This window comes from Hemitrygon akajei, chromosome 28 (genome assembly GCF_048418815.1).
Source record: "Hemitrygon akajei chromosome 28, sHemAka1.3, whole genome shotgun sequence".
Classification (NCBI taxonomy): Eukaryota; Metazoa; Chordata; class Chondrichthyes; order Myliobatiformes; family Dasyatidae; genus Hemitrygon; species Hemitrygon akajei.
In genome coordinates this window covers 5,044,440-5,071,196 of record NC_133151.1, presented here as the reverse complement: position 1 = coordinate 5,071,196, position 26,757 = coordinate 5,044,440, and the positions used below count along the sequence as shown (strand labels likewise).

Sequence of the window (26,757 nt, the reverse complement as noted above, 5' to 3'; positions counted from 1 at the left end):
CACTCAGCGATTCAGGAACAGCTTCTTCCCCTCTGCCATCAGGGAGGAGGTACAGGAGCCTGAAGACACACACTCAGCGATTCAGAAACAGCTTCTTCCCCTCTGCCATCAGGGAGGAGGTACAGGAGCCTGAAGACACACACTCAACGATTCAGGAACAGCTTCTTCCCCTCTGCCATCGGGGAGGAGGTACAGGAGCCTGAAGGCACACACTCAGCGATTCAGGAACAGCTTCTTCCCCTCTGCCATCAGGGAGGAGGTACAGGAGCCTGAAGACACACACTCAACGATTCAGGAACAGCTTCTTCCCCTCTGCCATCAGGGAGGAGGTACAGGAGCCTGAAGACACACACTCAACGATTCAGAAACAGCTTCCTCCCCTCTGCCATCCAATTTCTGAATGGACATTGAACCCTTGAGCACGACTCACTACTTTTTTTATTTCTGTTTTTGCACCACTTATTTAATATGATTATCTGATATACATATATATACTTACTGTAATTCATAGTTCTGCTTCTATATTATCATGTATTACATCGTGATTCTGAAGAAGTAGACAAAAAATCAAATTTTGTGTGTGTGGATTTATTTTCTCTTCACATAAATTCTATGAGAGCAACTTTCACTCCGTACCTCAAAATTTTTGATTAATGGTCTTCAAATTTTGTAAGGGGAGATTTCCATATGGGCCATTACCCTGGGTTCACAGATTCTCCATCACCAGCATCAAATTATTCCAGGTTAAGTAATTCCAACACTAATTAGATAGAACATTGTTTTAATCGAGTCTTCATGGTAATCCTTGACACCAGTTTCTGAAGATCATCACTTATTTTATCAATCTGTAATCTTAATCAACTGCAGGATGGTCTTTCTGATCCATCTCAGAGACACTAATGGTTTTGTGTCAAATTGTGCATGGTTTTATGCTGCAGATGGACAGAGGTTGTTCAGCTTGTTATCAGTTTACAATATTAACAGCATTTCGGGAAATATGGTACATTTTAATCTGCCTGTCCTTGGTCAGCTTGAAAAAACATTGTTGGCTTCCTTTAATACTCTGCTCCATCCAAGATCTTTGTCATTCTGGTTGTTTTGTGCTCATTACAAATATACTATTTAAAGAAAACAAAATATATCAAATAAGAGACAGCTAGCTTTAAAAGCGCAAAGTATGTTTCAGTATTCCAGAGGTTACAAGAACTATCAGACCTGAAGAAGGGTCTCAGCCTGAAACGTCGACTGTTTATTCATTTCCGTGGATGCTGCCTAACCTGCTAACCTGCTATATTGTGTTGCTCTGGATTTCCAGCGTCTGCAGACTGGATCGTGTTGAAGAACTATCACGCTCGTGCCTGTGAATGCTTAACTTTTTTCCAAAAGCAGCAAGCACTAATGTGTTCAAGTCTCGATTATTTTGAGTTATGTAGCTCAGTACTTGAGAACAGCAGAAATAATCTATTTATTTTACTTTTCCTTTCATTTTTCTTGTTGTGCTAAAAGACATCTGTTGTCTTGTAGAGTCTAGCAGCACAATTACAAGAAGCTGTTAACCTGAACAATGTGTGAAATAAAAGGTGTGTTAAAGCCTAAATCTTCTCTGATCTGGAGGAGTGTTTGGGAGAATTTCATACTGACCTGTGAATGTGTTCTTAGCTTTGTAGTATGGATATGAAGGATCAGATAAAGATATTTGTGAGAATATACCTCTAGAACACTCTTTCCAATACATTCTCAGGATATGCAGTGTCACAGGCAGCACTAGCAGTTACTGTCTCCCCCAAATTGCTATCTCTTGAACTGTGACAGCTTATTTTTGTAGTTTTTTTTGAATTTTTGCTTGGCCACTTCAAATAAATTTCAACTGCATTGATGTGGGACTGGAGAGAGCAGACTGTGTGTGCAGGCATTGTAGTCAAAAGCAACATCAGTGAGTTTGTTCTCTCTTTGTGACAGGCCATGAATTTTTACTGACGGCAGCTTTTTTAAAAATTTCCATAAAAGAAAACCTCAGTTAAAATTTTCAAATGGTCATGATGTATATTAATAACAAAGGGCTAATTTTGTACATTTGTCACATACACAGTACTATGCAAAAGCCTTAGGCACATATATATAGCTAGGGCGCTTTAGACTTCTGCACAGTACTATAGTAATTTTAATGTATAGCACTGTACTGCTGTCACAATAAAAAAACAAATTTCTTGACATTTGTGAGTGATGTTAAACCTGATTCTGAGTTGGGTCTCTATTGTGGACTGAGAGTGGGAAGGGGGTAGGGAGAGGGGAATCACGGTTGGGAAAAGGGGACGGGAGAGGGGAGGGAGTGGGAAGCACCAGAGGGACATTCTGCGGCGATCAATAAATGGATTGTTTGGAGTCAAGTGACCTTGCCTGGTGTCTCAGGGTTGTGTGCATCTGCACCCGCAACACCCCCTCGCCCAGGCACTCCTCTGCCACTTGTCGCACACCCCTCCCTCGGTGGTCCACCATCGCAATTCCCAATTTATTGATCGCCACAGAGTGTCCCTCTGGTGGTTTCTGCTCCCTCCCCTCTCTCGTCCCCTTTTCCCAACCGTGATTCCCCTCTCCCTACCCCCTTCCCACTCTCGGTGTCTAGGACTTTTGCACAATATTGTACATCTTCTGCTTCAGCAGACACTGCTTGTTGAGACAGACTTATTTGAGCTCTGTGGCTGGCAAGGCACTGCTACATAGGAGGTAGAAGGTGCTTGAGGGGATGAGTGATTGGTTAGTATAGGTCAAGTCACTGTCCTTTTGCTAGCTTTACTGGGTTTCCTTATGGTCCTGTTGGAAGGATTGAAGATCCTCAGTTCTATCATGCATGCTTCTTCATGTTGAACACCCATCGGAGGTTTGGGGGGGGGGGCGTTGGTCAAGGATCTGCATAAAATCAATGGGAAAGTTCCAGTTTTACAAGGAGGCTTTGAGAACATCTTGGAATTGTTTTATGTCCTGGTAACCTATTGATACTAAAACACCCAAAAACTTCTACAAATGTACCAAAAACAGCATTCTGACTGATCTGGTATGAGGTGGGGGGGGGGGGGGCAGGGCAATGCACAAGATTGAACTAAGTTGCAGAAACTTGTAAGCGTAGTCAGCTCCATCATGGGCACTAGCGTCCTTAGTATCCAAGGCATCTTCAAGGCACGGCCCCCAGCACCCAGGACATGCCCTCTTCTCATTGCTACCATCAGGAAGGAGGTACAGAAGCCTGAAGACACACACTCAACGATTCAGGAACAGCTTCTTCCCCTCTGCCATCAGGGAGGAGGTACAGGAGCCTGAAGGCACACACTCAACGATTCAGGAACAGCTTCTTCCCCTCTGCCATCAGGGAGGAGATACAGGAGCCTGAAGACACACACTCAGCGATTCAGGAACAGCTTCTTCCCCTCTGCCATCAGGGAGGAGGTACAGGAGCCTGAAGACACACACTCAATGATTCAGGAACAGCTTCTTCCCCTCTGCCATCAGGGAGGAGGTACAGGAGCCTGAAGCCACACACTCAGCAATTCAGGAACAGCTTTTTCCCCTCTGCCATCCGATTTCTGAATGGACATTGAACCCATGAACACTACCTCCCTACTTTCTTTATTTCTGTGTTTTTTGCACGACTTATTTTAACATATATATGTTAAAATATATATGTTAAAATATATATGTCTATTTTAACATATATATGTTAAAATATATATGTTAATATATATATATGTTAAAATATATATGTCTATTTAATAGACATATATACACTTACTGTAACTCAGATTTTTTCTCTATATCATGTATTTCATTGTATTGCTGCTGTAAAGTTAACGACTTTCATGGCATATGCCAGTCATTTTAAACTTGATTCTTATTTATTGGGGTATGGAATTACCCTTTGGGATCTTGGTGTCGGGCAGGTGAATGATATGGCTTGACCATTGGTACTGGCTGAGTATAATTAAAACCTCAGTGGTGGGGATGCTGGCATGGACAGTTCACTGATGTTGGTTTCCTATTCAGGCTAATGAATTTGTGCGATTTTGTAGAGGCAGTGTTGGTGGTGTTTCTTCAGTGCTTTGAGATAGATCCTGTTCCAGAAAAGTACAAGGAAGGCAGGGGTCTGACTTTGATTCTGACACCAGTTCTCTGTGGAGAGGAAGGTGAGAATCTCTGGGATAAAAGAGTAAACACTTTAATAAAAGATGAGGAATTGTTATGTAGAGGAGTATGTAATTTTGATGAGTAGATGCAGAAATATAAAGTTGGGAATTTGAAAATATGGCCGTAAAATAATGCAAATATTCTAAGTGTTCCAAGACAGTTGGGTGTGAGTCAATCTGGGAGACAATCAGAGATTGCCTGATCTCCAGCAGAAAAGGAACTACAATGCCAAGGTAAACGATATGTGTAGAAGGCTTATTTGCTTCAGGAGAGATTTATGGAGGAAATAAGAATGGATTCAGAGAATAGATAGCCTTGAAATATTAAAGGTATACGGGGGGGGGGGGGGTCTCATATGCCAGGCTGCTGTTTATAGTTCAGCATTTAACACAGAGACTGTCCTCACTGGGTCTCAACACCTCCCTCTGCAAATGGGTCCTGGACTTTGGAACAGAAAGGCCATGGTCAGTTCATCTGGCGCTCCAGGGATGTATGCTCAGCCCGCTGCTGCTCACACTGCCGACGCACGACCATGTCGCTGAGATTCAGCTCAAACCGCGTCATCAAGTTTGCGGGTGACACTGCACTGGTGGGTCTCAGCAACAACGATGATGAGATGGGGTACAGGGAGGAAGCAGAGCGGCTGGTGGATTGGTGTGAGAAGAACAATCTAAGTCTGAACGTGGAGAAGAAACAATTGTGGACTTCAGGAAGTGCAGGTGAACCGTCCCCCTCTGTGAATATGTGACTCCTCCATAGACAGGGTTAAGTGCACCAAGTTCCTGGGAGGTTCACATCATGGATGACCTCACCTGGTCCTTTATTATCACCTCTCTGAGCAAGAGAGCACAGCAGAGTCTCCACTTCCTAAGGAGACTGAGAAAAACAAGGCTCCCCCACACCACTCCCCAACATCTTAACCTCATTTTACAAGAGCACCACTGAGAGTGTCCTGACAAGCTGCATCTCCATCTGGTCTGGCAGCAGCCGAGCATCGGACCAGAAGTCCCTACAAAGGACTGTCAGAACGGCCGAGAGGATCGTAGGGGTCTCCCTACCGTCCATCGGGACATTTATCAGGAGCGCTGCGTACGCAGGGCCCTTAGTATTATCAAGGATCTCACTCTTCCATCCAGCATCCTCTTTGACTTTCTACCATCAGGCAGAATGCTCAGGATGGGAAACAGCTTTTTACCTCAGGCTTTTGGGCTTCTGAACTCCCTGCTGCATCGAATTCGAAGTGTCACTGGTTAATCTAGTCTGTATCCTACCATATTTCATTTATGCAGTTAACTTTGTTTATTTATGCAGTTATTGTGTGTAATATGTGTTCTACTGTGCTTTACACCCTGGTCCGGAGAAACGTTGCCTCATTTGACAAAATGACTTGACTTGAAATATACTGAGAGTGACAAGTTGGTGAGCCAAGAGACTGGGGGAGGGGGGGGAGAAGAAATGATAAGAAATCTCATTTGAAAACTTGGCTGAACTTTAAAAAACAAAGCTTTTAAGTGACAGGTGTCAAGAAGTGACGTGTTTGAGCGAGGAGAGGAAAAATGTTGACCAATGTGTGATTTAGAAACCAGGAATACACCACTAGTTCTTTGCAGGAGCCCGCTTGAGTACCAGGCATGAGTTGAATTTCATCCTCTCATCTCGACCTTGAATGTTGATCATTTCTTTCTGCTCCTCCTGCTGTGTCTGCATGACTTGTTTTCATATTCTGCATTCAGGAGATTTGCTTTCATCAGCAAATGAAACATGGGGCTGCTGCCGTGTTCCGTTAACGGATGGACGTGCTGAGCCATGATCTGATGCACGCAGAGTGGTGCCAGAAAGTTTACTCTGTGTGGCAAAGTTGCTGAACCAGGTGGAGATCTGTAAGAAGCAGCATGCCATTCCAAAGGGAACCAGGGAAAAGTATTCCAACTGATTACCAGCTTCCAGAAAGGTTTGAGTATTTGCTAGTAAGTTCAATTAATTTATAAAGGACCATTACAGCGTATTAAAAACCTTCAATTTCCTTTTCATTGTGTGTATTTATGGCTGCTGAGAGAAATAGATCATTAATATCTTATTTATAAAGTTGGACCTGTGTCTGAATTGAAATGAGTACTTGGTTTATGCATAGGTTAGGAAGACTGTGGAGATTTTGTATGTAATGTCAGATTCTTGGGCTGTCTAATTAATTTGACTTTCTAAAGAAAAGCTTTTTTAACAGCTTTCTGTTGCCTCAGGTTCAAGGTACTTTGTGGACAACAAACAACTTTAGAAGTATCAATCTTATTTACCTTTATCTATATCTATCTTATAAATCTTTCCTTTATATCTTGGGGTCTGAGACCATAGGACACTTAAAGCTGCTGTGCAGGTTGACTGTGTGGTTAAGAAGGCATATGGTGCATTGCCTTCATCAACCATGGGATTGAGTTTAAGAGCCGACAGGTAATGTTACAGCTTTATAGGACCCCACCTGGAGTATTGTGCTCAGTTCTGGTCGCCTCACTGCAGGAAGGATGTGGAAACCATAGAAAAGGTGCAGAGGAGATTTACAAGGATGTTGCCTGGATTGGGGAGCATACCTTATGAGAATAGGTTGAGTGAACTCGGCCTTTTCTCCTTGGAGTGACGGAGGATGAGAGGTGACCTGATAGAGGTGTATAAGATGATGAGAGGCATTGATCGTGTGGATAGTCAGAGGCTTTTTCCCGGTGCTGAAATGGCTAATACGAGAGGGCACAGTTTTATGGTGCTTGGGAGTACGTACAGAGGAGATGTCAGGGGTAAGTTTTTTATGCAGAGAGTGGTGAGTGCGTGGAATGGGCTGTCAGCGACGGTGGTGGAGGCGGATACGATAGGGTCTTTTAAGAGACTCCTGGATAGGTACATGGAGCTTAGTAAAATAGAGGGCTATGGGTAACCGTAGGTAATTTCTAAAATAAGTACATGTTTGGCATGGCATTGTGGGACAAAGGGCCTGTTTTGTGCTGTAGGTTTTCTATGTTTCTATCTATCTATCCATCTATCTGAACAGCTGCACCGCTCAGCAATCACCAAATTTAATCCTAGCCTAATCATGGGACAATTTACAGTGAGCAATTAACCTACCAACCACCAGTATGTTTTTGGACTGTGGGAGGAAACCCATGTGGTTATGAAGAGAATGTAGACAGCGGTGGGAATTAGAGTAATAGACAAGTACAGCAGAGAGGCAGCCCCTTTGGCCCACCTACCATGCCAAAAACATTTTACCTGCCTACTCCCATTGAATTGAACCCAGGTCGCCCGTACTGTAAAGCATCGTGTGAACCACTATGTTTCCGTGCCACCATTGTATTGGTAACAGTAATAAATTTGTTCACACCAACTCCCACAAGGCAACGTGAAATGAAGTGCACTGAGCGATCAACATTAGCTCGAAGCTGGGGTCAATTCTCGTCCTACAGCTTCGCTGCGATATGTTTTACCACTGAGTCGAGAAGGCAGATGTGATCTTAGTTTAATGTTACGTGTGACAGACAGCATTCCATCAGTACCGCAACATCATGCCCTACAGGTTCTGTGGAGAGTCAGTGGAGAGAAAAGTACCAATGAATGTCTGGCTTCCACTGTTTTTAAATTTATTTCATTTAGCAAAGTTAGTTGAAGAAACTGAACAGAAAATTGGTAGATGCACTAGATGTTCATCCAGGGTATTTATTTACTTAATGAGATACTGTGTGGAGCAGGCCCTTCTAGTCCTTCAAACCGCACCACACAGCAATCCCCTGATCTAACCCCAGCCTAATCACGGGACAATTTACAATGACCAATTAACCTACCAACCAGCACATCTCTGGACCGTGGGAGGAAACCGGAGCACCCGAAGAAAACCCACACAGTCACCGGAAGAACTGACAAGCTTCTTACAGGCAGCAGCGGGAATTGAACCCCAGGTCGCTGGTACTATATAACCATTACAGCACGGAAACAGGCCATCTTGGCCATTCTAGTCCATGTCGAATGCTTACACTCACTTAGTCCCACCGACCTGCACTCAGCCCATAACCCTCCATTCCTTTCCTGTCCATATACCTATCCAATTTTTTTTTTAAATGACAAAATCAAACCTGCCTCTACCACTTCTGCTGGAAGCTCGTTCCACACAGCTACCACTCTCTGAGTAAAGAAGTTCCCCCTCATGTTACACCTAAACTTTTGCCCCTTAACCCTCAACTCATGTCCTCTTGTTTGAATCTCCCCTACTCTCAATGGAAAAAGCCTATCCACGTCAACTCTATCTATTCCCCCTCATAATTTTAAATACCTCTATCAAGTCCTCCCTCAACCTTTTACACTCCAAAGAATAAAGACCTAACTTGATCAACCTTTCTCTGTAACTTAGGTGCTGAAACCCAGGTAACATTCTAGTAAATCTCCTCTGTACTCTCTCTATTTTGTTGACATCTTTCCTATAATTCGGTGACTAGAACTGTACACAATACTCCAAATTTGGCCTCACCAATGCCTTGTACAATTTTAACATTACATCCCAACTCCTATACTCAATGCTCTGATTTTTAAAGGCCAGCATCTCAAAAGCTTTCTTCACCACCCTATCCACATGAGATTCCACCTTCAGGGAACTATGCAGCATTATTCCTAGATCACTCTGTTCTACTGCATTCCTCAATGCCCTACCATTTACCATGTATGTCCTATTTTGATTAGTCCTACCAAAATGTAGCACCTCACACTTATCAGCATTAAACCCCATCTGCCATCTTTCAGCCCACTCTTCTAACTGGCCTACATCTCTCTGCAAGCTTTGAAAACCTACTTCAATGCCACCTATCTTAGTATCATCTGCATACTTACTAATCCAATTTACCACCCCATCATCCAGATCATTAATGTATATGACAAACAACATTGGACCCAGTGAGGCATAGTGTTGCACTATGCTATCATGCCGCCTGGTAAATATTCAAATGGGTCTCTTAACTTGTACTATATAGACAACAATGAGGACGGTGTGAAATAAATACATGTACGTGGATTTTTGAATGTTAACAAAAGACTAAGAACAAGCAGGTAGCCAAATCCTTGATCTTGGTTGGCGTTATTGTTGAGGAGTACAGAAAAGACAGACCAACAGGAAGGTCAGTTCTAAATGCATCACGTTAAACTGGCAACCAGTAATTATAGTATGCAATTACAAGATCATTTTGAATGCATTTATTAAGGGATTAGAAGTGGATCTCCGTTAATATTAAATGTAATTACTTTTCCCATCACACCGTAGACCCAGAGCTAGCCGTGTGAAAGAAATAATTTTCATGTCTCTCCAATGGAATGCTCTCCAATGGCAGCCACAAAGCAAAGAAACCCAACAGAACCCATTAAAAAAAAGACCATCAAACACCCAGTGTGCAGAGAAAAAAGTAAGCACTAGCTATATTTTTTACACCACTCGTCGATACATCAGGCTCTGTTTGTAAATTTTCCTGGAAGTAACAGAACATGAAACACAGGAAAAGGCCCTTCAGCCCACAATATCTGTGCCAAACATGATTCGGATTTAAACTAAATCCACATTTCTCCATATCCTGCATACTTATGAGTCTGTCTAACTGCCACTAAATGCTGGAGGAACTCAGCAGGCCAGGCGACATCTATGGAAAAGAGTAAACAGTCGATGTTCGGGTCGAGACCCTTCTTCAAGGACCCTTCTTCAATTATTTTCCACAGAAGCTGCCTGGCTTGCTGAGTTGCTTTGGATTTCCAGCATCTCCAGATTTTCTCATGTTTCTTACACACTATGATCACATATGCTCCCACTGCTGTTCCTGCCAGCCTGTTCCAAGCACCTATCAATCTAAGTGTTAAAAAAAACTTGCCTATCACATATCCTTTAAACTTTCATACTCTTAACACAAATTCATGCCCTCTAGGATTTGACATTTCTACTTGGGGGGGGGGGGGGAAAGGATTTTGACTGACTTTATTATATTGTCTATTTTTTCCACGCTTCAAAAAGTTCTGCAAACACTTGAGCTACAGTGGGAGCTGAATCTGCCTTACTGTGGTTTTAGCTGATGACCCAAGGTTTAATCTTTTCCTGAAGTGTTACTTTGAATTGGTCTACTGAGTAATCAGCCCTTCGAGCCACACCACCCAGCAACCTTGATTTAACCCCAGCCTAATCACGGGACAATTTACAATGACCAATTAACCTCCCAACCGGTACGCCTTTGGACTGTGGGGGGAAACCGGAGCACCTGGAGGAACCCCACGTACAAACTCCTTACAGGCAGCGGCGGGAATTGAACCCGGGTTGCTGGTACTGTAAAGCGTTGTACTGTGCTGCCACTAGGTGACAATGAACTTCAACCAAACGTAACAACACCCTCAGAATGCTGGGGGAACTCAGCAGGTCAGGGAGCATCCATGGAAATGAACTGCCGATATTTCGGGCCAAGAGCCTTCTCCAAGTCTGGAAGGGAAGGGGGATGAAGGCAGAGCAAAAAAGCTGGGGGCAGAGGAAGAGCAATAGCTGTTAGATGACTAGTGAAGCAGGTGGGAAGTAAAGGTAAAGGGCTGGAGGGGAAGGAAGCTAATCGGAGAGAAAAGTGGAATATAGGAGAAAGGGAAGGCGGAGGGGCACCGGGGGAGGTGATAGCCAGGTGAGAAGAGGTAAGAGAACAGAGAAGAGGAATCACTGGAAGGAGAAATCAGTGCTCATGCCATCAGGTTAGAGGCTACCCAGATGGAATATAAGGAGTTGTTACTCCAACCTGAGCCTTTAGTGGTCTACAGTGGAGTACAGGCGGCCCCCGTTTTTCGAACGTTCGCTTTACGACTGCTCGCTGTTACAGAAGACCTACATTAGTACCTGTTCTCGCTAACCAAAGAGGATTTTTGCTTTTACGAAAAAAAGACACCCACTTTATACGTGTGTTTACCCCGAAAAGATTACTATGACCGTGAAGCCTTGTGCGGGCAGTTGTGTGCGTAGGCGTGTACGTGCCGATTTTTTTTCTCCAAATCGATTTTGGCTGGCTGTCTTTCCGATTTTGATAAGTGAAACTACACTGTAAAAACAATATTCCTACTTTATATAGGCTGTATATTTATCATATCATTCCTGCTTTTACTATATGTTCGAGTTATTTTTGGTTTTGTGTGCTACCTGGTATGATTTGGTAGGTTTTTTTTGGGTCTGGGAACGCTCAAAAATTTTTCCCATATAAATGAATGGTAATTGCTTCTTCGCTTTACGACATTTCGGCTTACAGATGGTTTCATAGGAACGCTCTACCTTCGAATAGCGGGAGAAACCTGTACTCTGCATTTGGGTGTCGTAAAATAGTCAGGAAAAGGTTTCAGTGTAAGTGAATGGGAAATAAACAGTAAGTATTGATGTACTCCATATCTGGCTAGGGGATTAGAATTCAAACAGTTTGAACATTTGGAATCACTGATGTTATGAGTTTTTACATCATGGTTTTGGATTGGGTCATCTGGCAGAGCAAGGGAAAATAATTACTTGTGTAGGAGGGTTTGGTCGAGAGAGGATGCTACATCCCTTGATGAAGCTTGCTCTCTGGTAAATCTATCACAGAATGATTGGTAAAACACGACTGCAGATAAATGGTTTGCGAGAGGTTATCCATTCCATTTTCTCATCCGACCAAAGAAAAATTGTGCTCAAAATGAAACACAAAATAATCTAAATGGTCCAGAATTAATCTAAGATTTTTGCCTCAGCCATCACACCCTGAAGACGTCCAGATATTTATCACCGGTGTGATGCTTTCACTTTCAGATGATAAATCCTGATAACGAGGCCATTCGGCCCCTTGAGTTATGCCTACACATCAATCTCTGTAGCTTCATCAATCGCTGGTGGTAATTTAGAACAAGCAATTAACCTATCAATCAGCATAACTTTGGTTTCTTCTAAGGTGTTTGCCAGCAAGACAGTGAATCTCAGGATACCTTGATAGTAAATTTACTTCAAACTTTGACAGAGAAACCACACAGTCACAGACACCATTGCAGTTCAGAATTAAACTCTGTGAGACAGGCCCATTAACTGCAGAATCTTGGCTGCAATCTGTTGGCTTCTGAAAGATTGAAGTGGATTTTCTTTATATATCTCAAAATTGTGTTTTTAATCATTATCAGGATCTGAGCATTGCTGGCAAGACGAGCACTGACTGCGCTTGAGGTGAAGGTAAACTGCCACTTCAATCTGTTGCCATCTGTATAGTGAAAGTATTACTCCAGTGTTACCGGGTGTGGGGTTCCAATATTTAGGAAATACGACGATGAAAGATATTGATATGTTTCCAATATATAACTAGGAGGGGAACCTGCAGGTGGTGATGTTGCCCTGAACCACCGTCTTTATCCTCCCTGATGATAAATCTTGTGGGTTTAGTCTCAGTATCATCAGAATCATCTGGGCGAAGAACTGATTTTTATTTACTTATTGAAATACAGCTCGGAACAGACCCTGCCGGCCCCTCAAGCCATGCGGTCCATTAACCCCAACTTAACCCTAGCCTAATCACAGGACAAATTTGCAATGAGAAACTAACCTTCCATCCGCTACGTCTTTAGACGGTGGGAGGAAACCGGAGCAGCCGGAGGACGGGGAGAACGTACAAACTCCTTACAGACTGTAGTGGGAATTGACTTCAGGTCACTGGCACTGTGCTGGTAGTACATCAAATGAGTGATTAGGGTGGTTGATACAAATCAGGCTGTGAATGGTGTTTCATTGTGAATTGTATTCAGCTTCTTGAGTGCCTTTGGAGCGGCAGTCTTCCAGGCAAGTCAAGATTATTCCATCATACTCTCGATTTATGTCTTGTTGATGTTCGAAAGGCCTTGGGGTGTTGGGAGGTGAGCGACTTGCTGCAAGATCAACTCTTGCATTTATATGGCTGTTTTATTTAAGCTTCGTCTGGTTTAAGATGGCGCTGGTGACGGCTTACCGGCAGCAAAATACAAAACAAAGAAAACTACTGAACACCTTATTAACAACATTTTATTAATAATGATCACTGCTAACAACGGGGAGGCGTGCAGAGGTGAGACTGGGCGAGCAGCGGAGGGAGACGCAGGCGAGGCATTGCGGAGGTGGGAGCAAAGAAAGACCCGATGTCTGAACAAGTTAAGCACCAGGCCAAATTGGGAAGGTCAGGTCCGGGCCAAATCGCGACAGCAGGGTCCCAGGCCCCAGAGCTGTCGCAGAGCGAGGAACAACCCAAGTGCCTGGCCAGATTGAGAAGGTCAGGGTATCTGGACCGGAGGAGAGGGACGGGTCGGTTCAGCCTGGTTTAAATGAGGCTGTGGCCTGTTCTGGCTTTGTGTCTTTTGTAATACTTCAGTTCTGAATGCTATTTGCTTACTCTTACTGATTTTCTCTCTGCGCGCTCGGCGTTTGACAGTCTACCTTTTTAATGGGGTTTTTTTGGGTTTCTTTGTTTTGTGGCTGCCTGCAAGGAGACAAAGCTCAAGATTGTATAATGCATACATACTTTGATAATAAACTCTGAACAGTGACTCCTGACGTTAATAGTGGGGCATTCAGCAATGGTCATTCCACGAATGTCAAAGGTGTGTGGTTGGACTCTCTCTCATAGAAGACGATCTCTACATGGTACTACCTGCACTTACCATAGTGGGGTGTGTCAGGAATGGACAGGAGGAGGAGTATAGGAAACTGATACAGGACTTTGTGATATGGTGCAACTCAAACTACCTGCGTCTCAATATCACCAAGACCAAGGAGATGGTGGTGGACTTTAGGAGATCTAGGCCCCATATGGAGCCAGTGATCATTAATGGAGAACGTGTGGAGCAGGTTAAGACCTACAAGTATCTGGGAGTACAGTTAGACGAGAAGCTTGACTGGACTGCCAACACAGATGCCTTGTGCAGGAAGGCACAGAGTCGAATGTACTTCCTAAGAAGGTTGGCGTCATTCAATGTCTGTAGTGAGATGCTGAAGATGTTCTATAGGTCAGTTGTGGAGAGCGCCCTCTTCTTTGTGGTGGCGTGTTGGGGAGGAAGCATTAAGAAGAGGGACGCCTCACGTCTTAATAAGCTGGTAAGGAGGGCGGGCTCTGTCGTGGGCAAAGTACTGGAGAGTTTAACATCGGTAGCTGAGCGAAGGGCGCTGAGTAGGCTACGGTCAATTATGGATAACTCTGAACATCCTCTACATAGCACCATCCAGAGACAGAGAAGCAGTTTCAGTGACAGGTTACTATCAATGCAATGCTCCTCAGACAGGATGAAGAGGTCAATACTCCCCAATGCCATTAGGCTTTACAATTCTACCGCCAGGACTTAAGAACTTTTTAAAAGCTATTATTAATGCTTTTTGAGACGGTGATTTAGATGCATATCATATTTTTTTACTGAGTTAAGTATTGTATGTAATTAGTTTTGCTACAACAAGTGTATGGGACATTGGAAAAAAAGTTGAATTTCCCCATGGGGATGAATAAAGTATCTATCTATCTATCTATCTATCTACTAGCCCATGTCCAAATATGCCAGGAGACATGGGCTGCTTTTTGAAGGGATGCAAATGAAATTACCCATTGCAAATGACACTCCACTCTTTCAGGAGGGAAGGAGGCAAAAGACAAGAAATTACAGGGCAGTTCAGTGGTTGGCAGGGTGTTAGCGTCCAATTTTAAGGACGAGGATAAGGGTTGCTTGCAGGCACATGATAAAACAGGGCAAAGTCAGAAATGATGCCTTGGTGCAGGTGGATCATTCTCATGTCACTTCCTGGACAAGGTTGTGATGATGTCTGGAGCTGAGTGGTTCTCCTGAAGCTTGAAGTGTGTGGGTTAATGAGAAATGATGCAGACGAGTACTGACAGTGACAGCTTCCATCACTCTACTAATGATTGTGTACTTGTACCAGACGATTTATATGAGCTACACGTGCAATTCATACAACAATAATACTTCTCCAATAATTTCTGTGGCGGACAGGACGGCTCTACTATGGGTAGTCAAAACTGCCCAATGCATCACCTGCACTGGCCTACTTGCCATCAAGGACATATATACAGAAAGGTGCCAGAGAAAGGATCCCACCCACCCTGCTCACAGACTGTTTGTCCCACTCCCATCAGGGAGGAAGCTATGTAGCATCCACACCAGGACCCCCAGACACAAAAACAGTTACTTTCCCCAAGCAGTGAGGCTGATCAACACCTCCACCCACTAACCCACCCCTCCACACCCCCAACCACCACTACTTTATCATTTCCTGTCAGTCACCTTACGTACAGATACAAACAAGCTGGATGAACTCAGCAGGTCGGGCAGCATCCGTTGAAATGAGCAGTTAATGTTTTGGGCCAAGACCCGTGTCCTGACGAAGGTTCTCGGCCTGAAACGTTAACTGCTCATTTCAACGGATGCTGCCCGACCTGCTGAGTTCATCCAGCTTGTTTGTACGTGTTGATTTGACCACAGCATCTGCAGTGTACTTTTTTTTATGGACAGACAATCAATCTATGTATATAAGCTATCTTATGTATTTACATTTATAGAGTTTTTAAAATTTTTATTGTATTCTTTATCTTACTATTTCTTTAATGCTGCTTCAGATCCGGAGTAACAATTATTTTGTTCTCCTTTACACTCGCGTGCAGGAAATGACATTAAACAATCTCGAATCTTTCTATTGTTGTTCAGCAATACAGCAGTATGTGTTTGGGATGAAAAACTTTCTATGTTATTTAATTTAACTTTATCTTAAGTAGTCTTACTGACTTACGGAGCCTGACCTAAATTTCCATTTCGCCTTTCCTCCTTAAAAGTTTTCCCGACTTAAAATTGGCTTTGTGCAAGTTTTGAAAATGTTACCACTTGGGGAAGAGTTCAGCTTATCTGATGCTGAAATTATGTTGATATGATGGGACTTCTTTCATCCCTCATTCTCCATCACTTTGATTTCTGAATGCTTTTAACACACCAATTACTTTTTTAAATATATCCGTTCAGAATAATTTCTGAGGACATCAGAAATGTTAACAAAAGGAATAGACGCAGGAGTAGCCGCTGAGTCCACTGAACTGATGAAACTCTGTGAAAATAATAGGATTGATGGTTTGGTGCTGTTCCAATCTTGAAGCATTGCACAAAGGTGCCTTTTTGTCAGTTCAATAAGCTTTTTGATTAATAAATCTCAGTCATAGAATTGCAGAGTGAAATCTTAAAGAAGAGGGAGAGATGATAAGGTCTTGGAAGAAAATTTCAGGGCTTAGATAGTTGAAAACCGGTATAAGCAATGAACAAATTGCAGGGGAGTTGCACAATAGGTATCGAGGGAGGCAAAAAGGAAAGACTGCATGCTCGACGCAAGAGATTCTGCAGATGCTGGAAATCCAGAGTAAAACATATGTAATGCTGGAGGAACTCAGCAGGTCAGGCAGCATCTATGGACAGGAATAAACAGTCGATCTTTCAGGCTGAGATCCTTCATCTGAACAGTCCTGTTGAAGGGTCTCAGCCCGAAACTTAACTTACTGCCTGTTATGCCGCAGGCTTTTTGGGTAGCAATGAAGGTCTGCCCATACCATTGCACTCAATGTAGAAACATTTCTTTTGACAAGTCAGGGTTGTTAGCCTTGAGCTGAACCCCAAATCTGGAGGACCAGTGGACCACTCTTAGTCTGACCTCTACCCTTTGACCTGTTCGGCATGGGTGACCCTACCAAGAGCCAAAGCACAAAGCCCTGACTCCGGCCAACATAGCTCTCCGGTCATTGAGGCACAGAAGCCTCCAAACCCTGTGACAAGGTTGTGGTCCTCTTGGGAGGCTCGGCCTGAAATGTCACCTGTCTGTTCCTTTCCATAGATACTGCCTGTCCTGCTGACTTCCTCTAGCTTTTTGTGTGTGCTATGCTGCATGTTAGACTGTTTTGCCTTCAGTCTTCAACAGGAGTTACATCTAAAATTGTACAAACTTATAAACAAAGGTTGTAATATACACTACCCTGCTTACAGTCAGCAACATTAGTTTGGTACTTTAACTAAGAGTTTTTTAAAATCCCATAGTGACGGTGCATAAAGACAAAAACGGTTGGGATGGGAAGTAGCTTCTTCCTTCAGGCCATTAGGCTTCTGAATTGACAACAGACAATAGACAGTAGGTGAAGGAGTAGGCCATTCGGCCCTTCTAGCCAGCACCGCCATTCACTGTGATCATGGCTGATCATACACAATCAGTACCCTGTTCCTGCCCTCTCCCCATATCCCTTGACCCCGCTATCTATAAGAGCTCTATCTAACTCTCTCTTGAATGCATCCAGAGACTTGGCCTCCACTGCCTTCTGGGGCAGAGCATTCCACATATCCACCACTCTCTGGGTGAAAAGGTTTTTCCACATCTCTGTTCTAAATAGCTTAGCCCTTATTCTTAAACTGTGGCCTCTAGTTCTGGACTCACCCATCAGCGGGAACATGCTTCCTGCCTCCAGTGTGTCTAATCCCTTAATAATCTTATATGTTTCAATCAGATCCCCTCTCATCCTTCTAAATTCCAGTGTATACAAGCCCAGTTGCTCCAATCTTTCAACATATGACAGTCCCGCCATTCCGGGAATTAACCTCATGAACCTACGCTGCACTCCCTCAATAGCAAGAATGTCCTTCCTCAAATTTGGAGACCAAAACTGCACACAAGTCAGGGCTTTATGCTTTGCAATATGTGTGTTACAGACAGACAGACATACTTTATTGATCCCGAGGGAAATTGGGTTTCGTTACAGCTGCACCAACCAAGAATAGTGTAGAAATATAGCGATATAAAACCATAAATAATTAAATAATAAGGAGTAAATTATGCCAAGTGGAAATAAGTCCAGGACCAGCCTACTGGCTCAGGGTGTCTGACACTCCGAGGGAGGAGTTGTAAAGTTTGATGGCCACAGGCAGGAATGACTTCCTATGATGCTCTGTGTTAAATCTCGGTGGAATGAGTCTCTGGCTGAATGTACTCCTGTGCCTAACCAGTACATTATTGAGTAGTACGTCCAGAGTACTATTGAGTAGTAGTCCAGAGAAAAATTGTCTCGTTTGGCAGTATACACATATATAGTTAAATGACAATAAACTTGACGACTTGGAATTTGCTTGAAATTAGTTAGTAAATTTAATTGTTTTAAAGTCGTCAAATGTGGAGCAGCTTGTGCTTTCACATGTCAACACGATGGTACTGCAAATAAATATTTGTTTGCAAAATAGTATTGATGTATGAAAGCAACTTTGAAAGTAACAGTGAAAGAAGCTTTCATTGGTGTTCACAATAATAGAAACTGTAATTGGTTTTGGTATCCTTTATATATTGACAGAGCTTCATAACATTTCTAGGACTTATATGTAATACACAAAGCTTCAAAGCTCAAAGTAAATTTATTATCAAAGTACATATATGTCACTATATATTACTACTCTGAGATTCATTTTCTTACAGGGATTTACAGCACACATTACACACAAAGACGGACAAACATTCAATGTGCATATGAAACCCTACATTGTGGGTTTGTGGATTTGGTCCAGAGCATCATGGGTAAAGCCCTCTTGACCATCGAACACATCAACATGAAAAGCTGTCGCTGGAAAGCAGCATCCATCATCAGGGACCCCCACCACCCAGGCCACACTCTCTTCTCGCTGCTGCCATCAGGATGGAGGTACAGGAGCCTCAGGACTCACACCACCATGTTCAAGAACAGTTACTACCCCTCAATCATCAGGGTCTTGAATAAAAGGAAATAACTATACTCACTTGCCCTATCATTGAAATGTTCTTTTAAGGACTCCTTATCTCATTATTGCATGATCTCATTATTTATTGCTATTTATTTATATTTGCATTTGCACAATTTGTTGTCTTCTGCACTCTGGTTGATCTTTCATTGATCCTGTTATAGTGAAAATGAATCTCAGGGTTGTATGTGGCGACATATATGAACTCTGATAATAAAATTTACCTTGAACGTTGAACCGGTGCGTCTTTGGACTGTGGGAGGAAACTCATGCAAACACAGGAAGAGCGTACAGACAGCAGCAGGAAGTGAACCCAGGCTGCTGGAGCTGCAATAGTGTTACGCTAACCGCTACGCTTTCACCGAGATGTAAAAATACTTGATACTGTTCCTGGCATCTATTATCATCACAATTTGACAACAAGGTTTGAGCTCTAAGTCGGAGAAATGCCTCGAGATTAGCAAATGCAATCTGACTATTCACAGCCAGTCCTAATCCCTATTTTATAGAGTTGAGACCATGTTGGAGTTTGCTTTTCTGATGTGAAAATAGGAGGGAGTCCATCTGAAACGAGAGGAAAAATGGGGACAAACACCTTTGATACGCAGGAGGTATGTCTTGATGAATCTCTGCTCCCACCACAAAAAGCAGGATCTCCCAGTGGCCACCCATTCCCATTCCCATTCCGACATGTCAGTCCATGGCCTCCTCGACTGCCACGATGAGGCCACACTCGGGTTGGAGGAGCAACACCTCATATTGCTGCGTATCCTCCCAAGAAAACAATCTCATCTCAGGGTTGTATATGGTGACATATATGTTCTTCGATAATAACATTTACTTTGAACTCTGAACAAACACTGCAATTACCAAAAAAAAACCCCCAAATAACAATAAATAAATAATATCGAGAACATGAGCTGTACAGTTCTTGAAAGTGAGCCTGTAGGTTGTGGAATCAGTTAAGAAGTTGAGGTGACTGAAATTATCCATACTGGTTCAGAGGCCTGTTGGCTCAAGGATAATACTGTTCCTGAACCTGCAGGTGTGGGACCTCAACTCTGGGGCCTGGATAAATAATGGGAATCATCACTCATCTCCCTGAGGAAAGGATTAAAAGCTCATGTAGCATTATCACTCAGTTATCCATCTTCAGCTAAAAGCCCCATGAAGCATAAAAGCAAACAAACGAAATTATTAGCAACACAAAATGAAATTGTTACATTATTTTGCTGAAATTATCAAAAACAGTGAGCCATATTATCAAGTTAAATCAAGTTTATTGTCATTAACTCTACTGGGTATACTGTTAAATGAGACAACATTTCTCTGGATCAGGGTGTAAAGCACAGTAGTACACATAATGCATAATAACTTATAAAAGTAACACAGAGAATAAATAATCACTGACTTCAAATTTGTAATTTTAGACTATATACAAAAAGTACCTAAATTGAAGGATTTACCTGTCGACCTATTTATATGTTTAAATACAGCACAGAATAGTCCCTTCCAGACTTTCAAGTTGCTCCACCCAGCAATCCCTCGATTTAATCCTAGCTAAATCACAGGACAATTTACAACGAACAATTATCCTACCAACTGGCATGCCTTTGGACTGTGGGGGGGGGGGGAGGGGGGAAGAGGAGCACCACGAGGGGACCCATGGGGTCACGGGGAGAATGTACAAACTCCTTACAGGCAGACTATTTACCTAATTTTAAATTGAGGGATTTATTTATTGGGATACAGAGCGGAATAGGCCATTCTGGCCCTTTAAGCCACACGCCATCCGGCAACCCCCGATTTAATCCTAGCCTAATCACGGGACAATTTACGGAGGCTGATCAACCTACAGATGTGTAGCTTTCGGAAACTGGAGCCCCCAGAGGAAACCCATGTGGTCACTGGGAGACCTCCTGACAGGCAGTGGCAGGAATTGAGCCCTGCTCGCCTGTACTGTAAAGCATTGTGCTAACCACTACGCTACTGTGCCAATCTACACGTACTATATGTAACTGTGTAGACTGTATTCACTGAATAATGTTGCCACATGAGTGGCAGCTGTATGGAAAGTGTTGACAATGTCTGCGAAGTGTGTAAAGCTATTGAATGGTTTATTCTTGTAAATATTTTTTTATTGTTGAATAAGGAATAACGTTGCTTTAACTACACCATTTCATTCAACGTGCACTTATAAGTCACTCTTTTCTCAGAGGAACTGCTGACTTTGAAATTCTGAGCTTCTCCCTGATGAGGTTTTCTTGATGTTCCTGAAGACTAATTAATAGAGATTGATTAGAACAGTTAGTTAACGTCTCCATTACTACTGTTGATGTAACCAGCAGTTTTGTAGAAAGTAAACAAGGTCTTACTCGGCCATTTTGTTGGTGAGTGCTAATGTTCAGATCCTGTGGTGAAGAAAGCTTTTGGTATGCTGGCCTTTATAAATCAGAGCACTGAGTATAGGAGTTGGGATGTAATGTTGAAATTGTATAAGGCATTGGTGAGGCCAAATTTGGAGTATTGTGTACAGTACTGGTCACCGAATTATAGGAAAGATGTCAACAAAATAGAGAGAGTACAGAGGAGATTTACTAGATTGTTACCTGGGTTTCAGCACCTAAGTTACAGAGAAAGGTTGAACAAGTTAGGTCTTTATTCTTTGGAGCGTAGAAGGTTGAGGGGGGACTTGATAGAGGTATTTTAAATTATGAGGGGGATAGATAGAGTTGATGTGGATAGGCTTTTTCCATTGAGAGGAGGGGAGATTCAAACAAGAGGACATGAGTTGAGGGTTAAGGGGCAAAAGTTTAGGGGTAACACGAGGGGGAATTTCTTTACTCAGAGAGTGGTAGCTGTGTGGAACGAGCTTCCAGTAGAAGTGGTAGAGGCAGGTTCGATTTTGTCATTTAAAAAAAATTGGATAGGTATATGGACAGGAAAGGAATGGAGGGTTACGGGCTGAGTGCGGGTCGGTGGGACTAGGTGAGAGTAAGCGTTCGGCACGAACTAGAAGGGCCGAGATGGCCTGTTTCCGTGCTGTAATTGTTATATGGTTATTTATTGAATCTGGTGCTCCTACATGGGTAAATCAGATGCAGTCTGGGGGAACTGAGCTCCTTTGCTCTATCTGCCATGCCAGTTGTGACTACCTGGTAGCCCACCATTTTAACTTCACTTCCCATTCCCACACCGACATTTCTGTCCATGGCTCCCTACACTACCTGCTTGAAGCTGAAGGCAGAGTAGAGGAATAACGCCTCATGTTCTGGCTGGGCAGTCTCCAACCTGACGGCATGAACACTGAATTCTCAAACTTTTGGTAACAATTTTCCCCTTCTTTCTGTTATCTCTGTGCCTGATCCAACTGGCCGTTATCACCTGAGCTCTTTTCCTTCCCCCAGCTCATCAGCCACACACTCCTTCCCACTGGTCCCCCTCCCCATCTCCCTCCCCTTATTCCAAGCTCCACCGTCCTCTCCAGTCGGATTCCTTCATCTTCGGCCCTTCGCCACTTCCACCTATCACCCCCCCACCCCAGTTTATGACATCATTCCCACTCTCCTCCGTCCCTCATCGGCCTATCACCCCTGTAGCAGCAACTCAAACAAAACAATGCTGCTGGCAGCAACCCCACGGGTAGTTATCTGGTATGACGCGCCCTCAGATCAATCCAAAAATAATGTGTATTCGATCCTTCATTAGCAACTAGCAAAACATTCAATCTTGAAGTAATCTAACTTATGAAACTAAACTAGCGATATTAATAATACTTAAGCGGACCTAACTTAAGTAGACTGAAGCAATTTCAAATGTAATTAAGCATAGTTAAGCCTCGAAGTTGCATAATGTATATTTACTTAGATAATAAATGTACTTTGAACTTAGAACACAATGCCCAGTGTTGGTCACTGCACTTTAAGGAGGATGTGAAGGTCTGAGAGACGGTGCAGGAAAGATTTATTAGAATGCTTTCCAGGATGAGAAGCTTTAGCTAAGCTTGAGAGCAGATTGAAGGTCGAGAAGAGATTTGATGGAGGTGTCGAAGATTATGATAGCTTTAGAGATAAGGTAGCAGGTAGCTTAGGTATCAGGGCTAAAGATATACTGGGGCCGGGTTAACTGGCTGTGAGGATCGTGGACACAATGTCGACAAGACCGTTAAAAATGTAGTCTGATTGAGAAGGATCGGAAGTGGAGAAGGATTGGAAAGTGAGCAATTTCAAGTTCTTAGGTGTCAAGATCTCCGAGGATCTTACCTGGTTCCAACGTTTTGATGCAGCTACAAAGAAGGCAAGACAGCAGCTACATTTCAATAGGAGTTTGAGGAGATTTGGTTTGCCACCCAAAACACTCCAAAACTTCTACAGATGTACCGTGGAGAGTATTCTGATAAGCTGCAGCACTGTCCAGTATGGGGGGGGTGTGGCTACTGCACAGGATCGAAAGAAGCTGCAGAGAGTTGTAAAATTAGTCAGCTCCATCTTGAGTACTAGCCTCAATAGTATCTAAGACACCTTCAAGGAACAGTGCCTCGGAAAGGCGGCTTCCCTTATTATGGACCCACATCACCCAGGACAGGCCCCCTTCACATTGTTACCATCAGGAAGGAGGTACAGAAGTCTGAAAGCACACACTCAACGATTCAGGAACAGCCCCTCTGCCATCAGGGAGGAGGTACAGGCGCCTGAAGGCACACACTCAGCGATTCAGGAACTGCTTCTTCCCCTCTGCCATCAGGAAGGAGGTACAGAAGTCTGAAAGCACACACTCAACAATTCAGGAACAGCTTCTTCCCCTCTGCCATCAGGGAGGAGGTACAGGAGCCTGAAGACACACACTCAGCGATTCAGGAACAGCTTCTTCCCCTCTGCCATCAGGAAGGAGGTACAGAAGTCCGAAATTATACCGGTGCCGTGAAGTTAACAAATTTCACTACGTATGCTAGAGATATTAAACCTGATTCTGAACATAATTTGCAGGACCTTGCGGGTGGAAGATTGAAATGCTTTACAACAGGGGTTCCCAACCTGGGGTTCACGGTCCCCCCTTGGCTAATAGTGGAGGTTCATGGCATAAAAAAAGTTGGGAATCCTTTGCTTTAAAGGGAGCCAGCATGGATGAGATGTATCGTGATTCTGTCCAAGTTATAAATGATTGGAGGTTAGATAGTAACCTGGTATTGTGAAGGTTAAAGGTGCTATTTGAGCTTCCATTGTACTAGCTACATTCACTAGGGAAAAAAATGTGCCTAGGAAAGTGACTTTGGTAAATACATTACTAAAAAACTGGAAAAGAATCAGGAACCCAAGATAAAAAAAAATGTGTGAAAACCTTCTTGCTCAACAATACCCCATCTTCCATCTTAATACCACTTTCAGAAACCAACACTGAATTGCAGAAACTCAGCCACTTGTATCAAACCACAAGACCATAGGACATAGGAGCAGATTTAGGCTCTTCAGCCTATCGAGTCTGCTCCGCCATTCCATCACAGCTGATTTAGGCAATAGACAATAGGTGCAGGAGTAGGCCATTCGGCCCTTCGAGCCAGCATCGCCATTCAATGTGATCATGGCTGATCATCCACAGTCAGTACCCCGTTCCTGCCCTCTCCCCATATCCCTTGACTCCGCTGTAAGAGCTCTATCTAACTCTTTCCTATTATCCTTCTTATTATCCCTCTCAACCCCATTCTCCTGCCTTCTCCCCATAACCTTTGACACCCTGACTAATCAAGAACCTGTCAGGCACCGCTTAAAATATGCACAATGACTAGGTCTCCACAACTGTGATTCCACAGATATACATTACCTTCTGGCTAAAGACATCTCTCCTCATCCCCTATTCCAAATGGACGTCCTTTTATTCTGAGGCTGTGCCCCCTGGTCCTCGACTCCTCCACTATAGTAAACACCTCTCCATGTTTGCTCTATCTACAGCTTTCACTATTCGATAGGTTTCAGTGAGACTCCCCCTCTTTCTTCTAAACTCCCGTGAGTACAGGCCCAGAGCCATCCAAAGCTGCTCGTACGTTAACCCTTCATTCCTGGAATAACTCTCGTGAACCTCCTCTGGACCCTCTCCAATGCTAGCACGTCTTTACTTAGATAAGGGGCCCAAAACTGCTGACAATATTGCAAGTGCTGTCTGACCAATGCCTCATAAAGCCCCAGCACTCAGTATTTCCTGTTTCTCCTGTACTAGCATTTCAGATTCTACTCATCACCACTTACTAGTATCTTCTTCTGACTAGGTCTTCTTTCAAGTTGAACCACCACTAGTGGAGTTATTCAGTCTCTCCTCCCCTTCTCTGCAGCTTACAATGTATTCTGGACGTGCTTTCCAGAAAGAACATTGAGTGTCGTGACTATCACTTTATACAGGGAAAGACGTTTGCACACCACTTTTGCGTACCATATTTGCAGATATTGTTTACCTTTTGGTAAATGCAACAAGGTAGCAAAAATACAGCATGTTGTGCGTAAAGTGAAAGTAGAATGTGTGTATCTGTAATCAGCGCCTGGTGTTGCCTGTAACAAAACCTGCAGTGCCAAATAAAATGGAATGGACAGAATATACACAACAGGTCGGCAATAACTATGGAGAAAGAGACAGATTTAATGTAGCAAGTTGACGATCCTTCATCAGAACTGTGAGAAGTTAGAACTAAGTTGCAGAGAAGGGGAGGAGAGACTGAATGACTTCAGTGGTGGTGGTTCAGACTGAAAGAAGATCTAGTCAGAAGAAGAAACAAGTGGTGATGAGTAAATACGATTAAACAAAGGGTCCGTGATCCATTAGAGGGTCATGCTGAAGCACTTGAAGTCAGAAACAAGACAAAACATCCATAGACAAGTATGGTCGGAGGGGATGGGAATTTCTTATGAGGAATTTCTAATTTATGTGCCGTCTAATGTTTGTACTACTATTCTGTAAAACCCTTGCAGCAAACGAAAATAAACGGAAAATAACTCTGGTTTTGAATGAGGAAGAAGTATAATCAAATCATTGGATGAAACTATTTGGTCATTTCCAATAGTCCGGACCATGTCTTGTTTTTACGACATATTTTAAAGACCATGACTTTTGAGTTGGGGTGGCCTGCAGATGATGAACTCCAAGCTGAACTGAAATATGCCTTTTGATTTGGTGTTTTATATCCTGTGTTATTGCTAATTTTGTTGTTGCTGTTTGCACAACTCTTTTTGCGTGTATGTTTTTCTCTGAAAGGTTGGCTCCTTGGTTCTTTCTTTCGTGGCTGTTTGTCGGGAAGACAAATTTCTGGGTAGTTTGCTATGTGCAAACTTTGACAATTAATGTACTGCGGAGCTTTGAATCTTGAAATTCTTTATGAGAGATTTGCAATCGGTGCATATCGTATGACACGTCTCCGAGGTGTGGCTGGACACACACGGGTGGCAAACGAGACTGTGTGTGTGTGTGTGTGTGTGTGTGTGTGTGTGTGTGTGTGTGTGTGTGTGTGTGTGTGTGTGTGTGTGTGTGTGTGTGTGTGTGTGTGTGTGTGTGTGTGTGTGTGTGTGTGTGTGTGTGTGTGAAATTTGTGAATGGTGTAGGCCACTCACATAGAGGCAGGCTTGTACCGCAAGTGTGAGTCTGTTTCCTTGTTACTTCGGGGGAAACTGGGTTCCTTCATCTGTCAAAGTGCACTTTAGTCCACGTGTCCCGCAGAAGAGGTTCACCTAAACCTCTCGTGAGAAATTCCCATCCCCTCTGACCATACTTGTCTACGGATGTTTTGTCTTGTTTCTGACTTCAAGT

The 26,757-nt window shown here is 43.2% G+C and overlaps 2 protein-coding genes across 5 annotated transcripts in view; one reads left to right on the top strand and one right to left on the bottom strand.

The window, feature by feature from the left end:
• Nucleotides 1-26,757, bottom strand: part of LOC140717628 (leucine-rich repeat transmembrane protein FLRT1-like) — a 237,121-nt gene that overhangs the window by 111,435 nt on the left and 98,929 nt on the right. The gene's annotated exons all lie outside the window — the stretch shown is intronic.
• Nucleotides 1-26,757, top strand: part of LOC140717629 (ADP-ribose glycohydrolase MACROD1-like) — a 221,700-nt gene that overhangs the window by 172,356 nt on the left and 22,587 nt on the right. The window contains exon 4 of one of the 3 annotated variants that reach the window (XM_073031221.1): nucleotides 18,674-19,209. The exons of the other annotated variants lie outside the window; for them this stretch is intronic. Coding sequence (XP_072887322.1) covers nucleotides 18,674-18,981 — 308 coding nt within the window. The 3' untranslated portion in view covers nucleotides 18,982-19,209. Of the gene's footprint in view, nucleotides 1-18,673; nucleotides 19,210-26,757 lie in introns of those variants that run through there. 3 annotated transcript variants of the gene reach the window in all.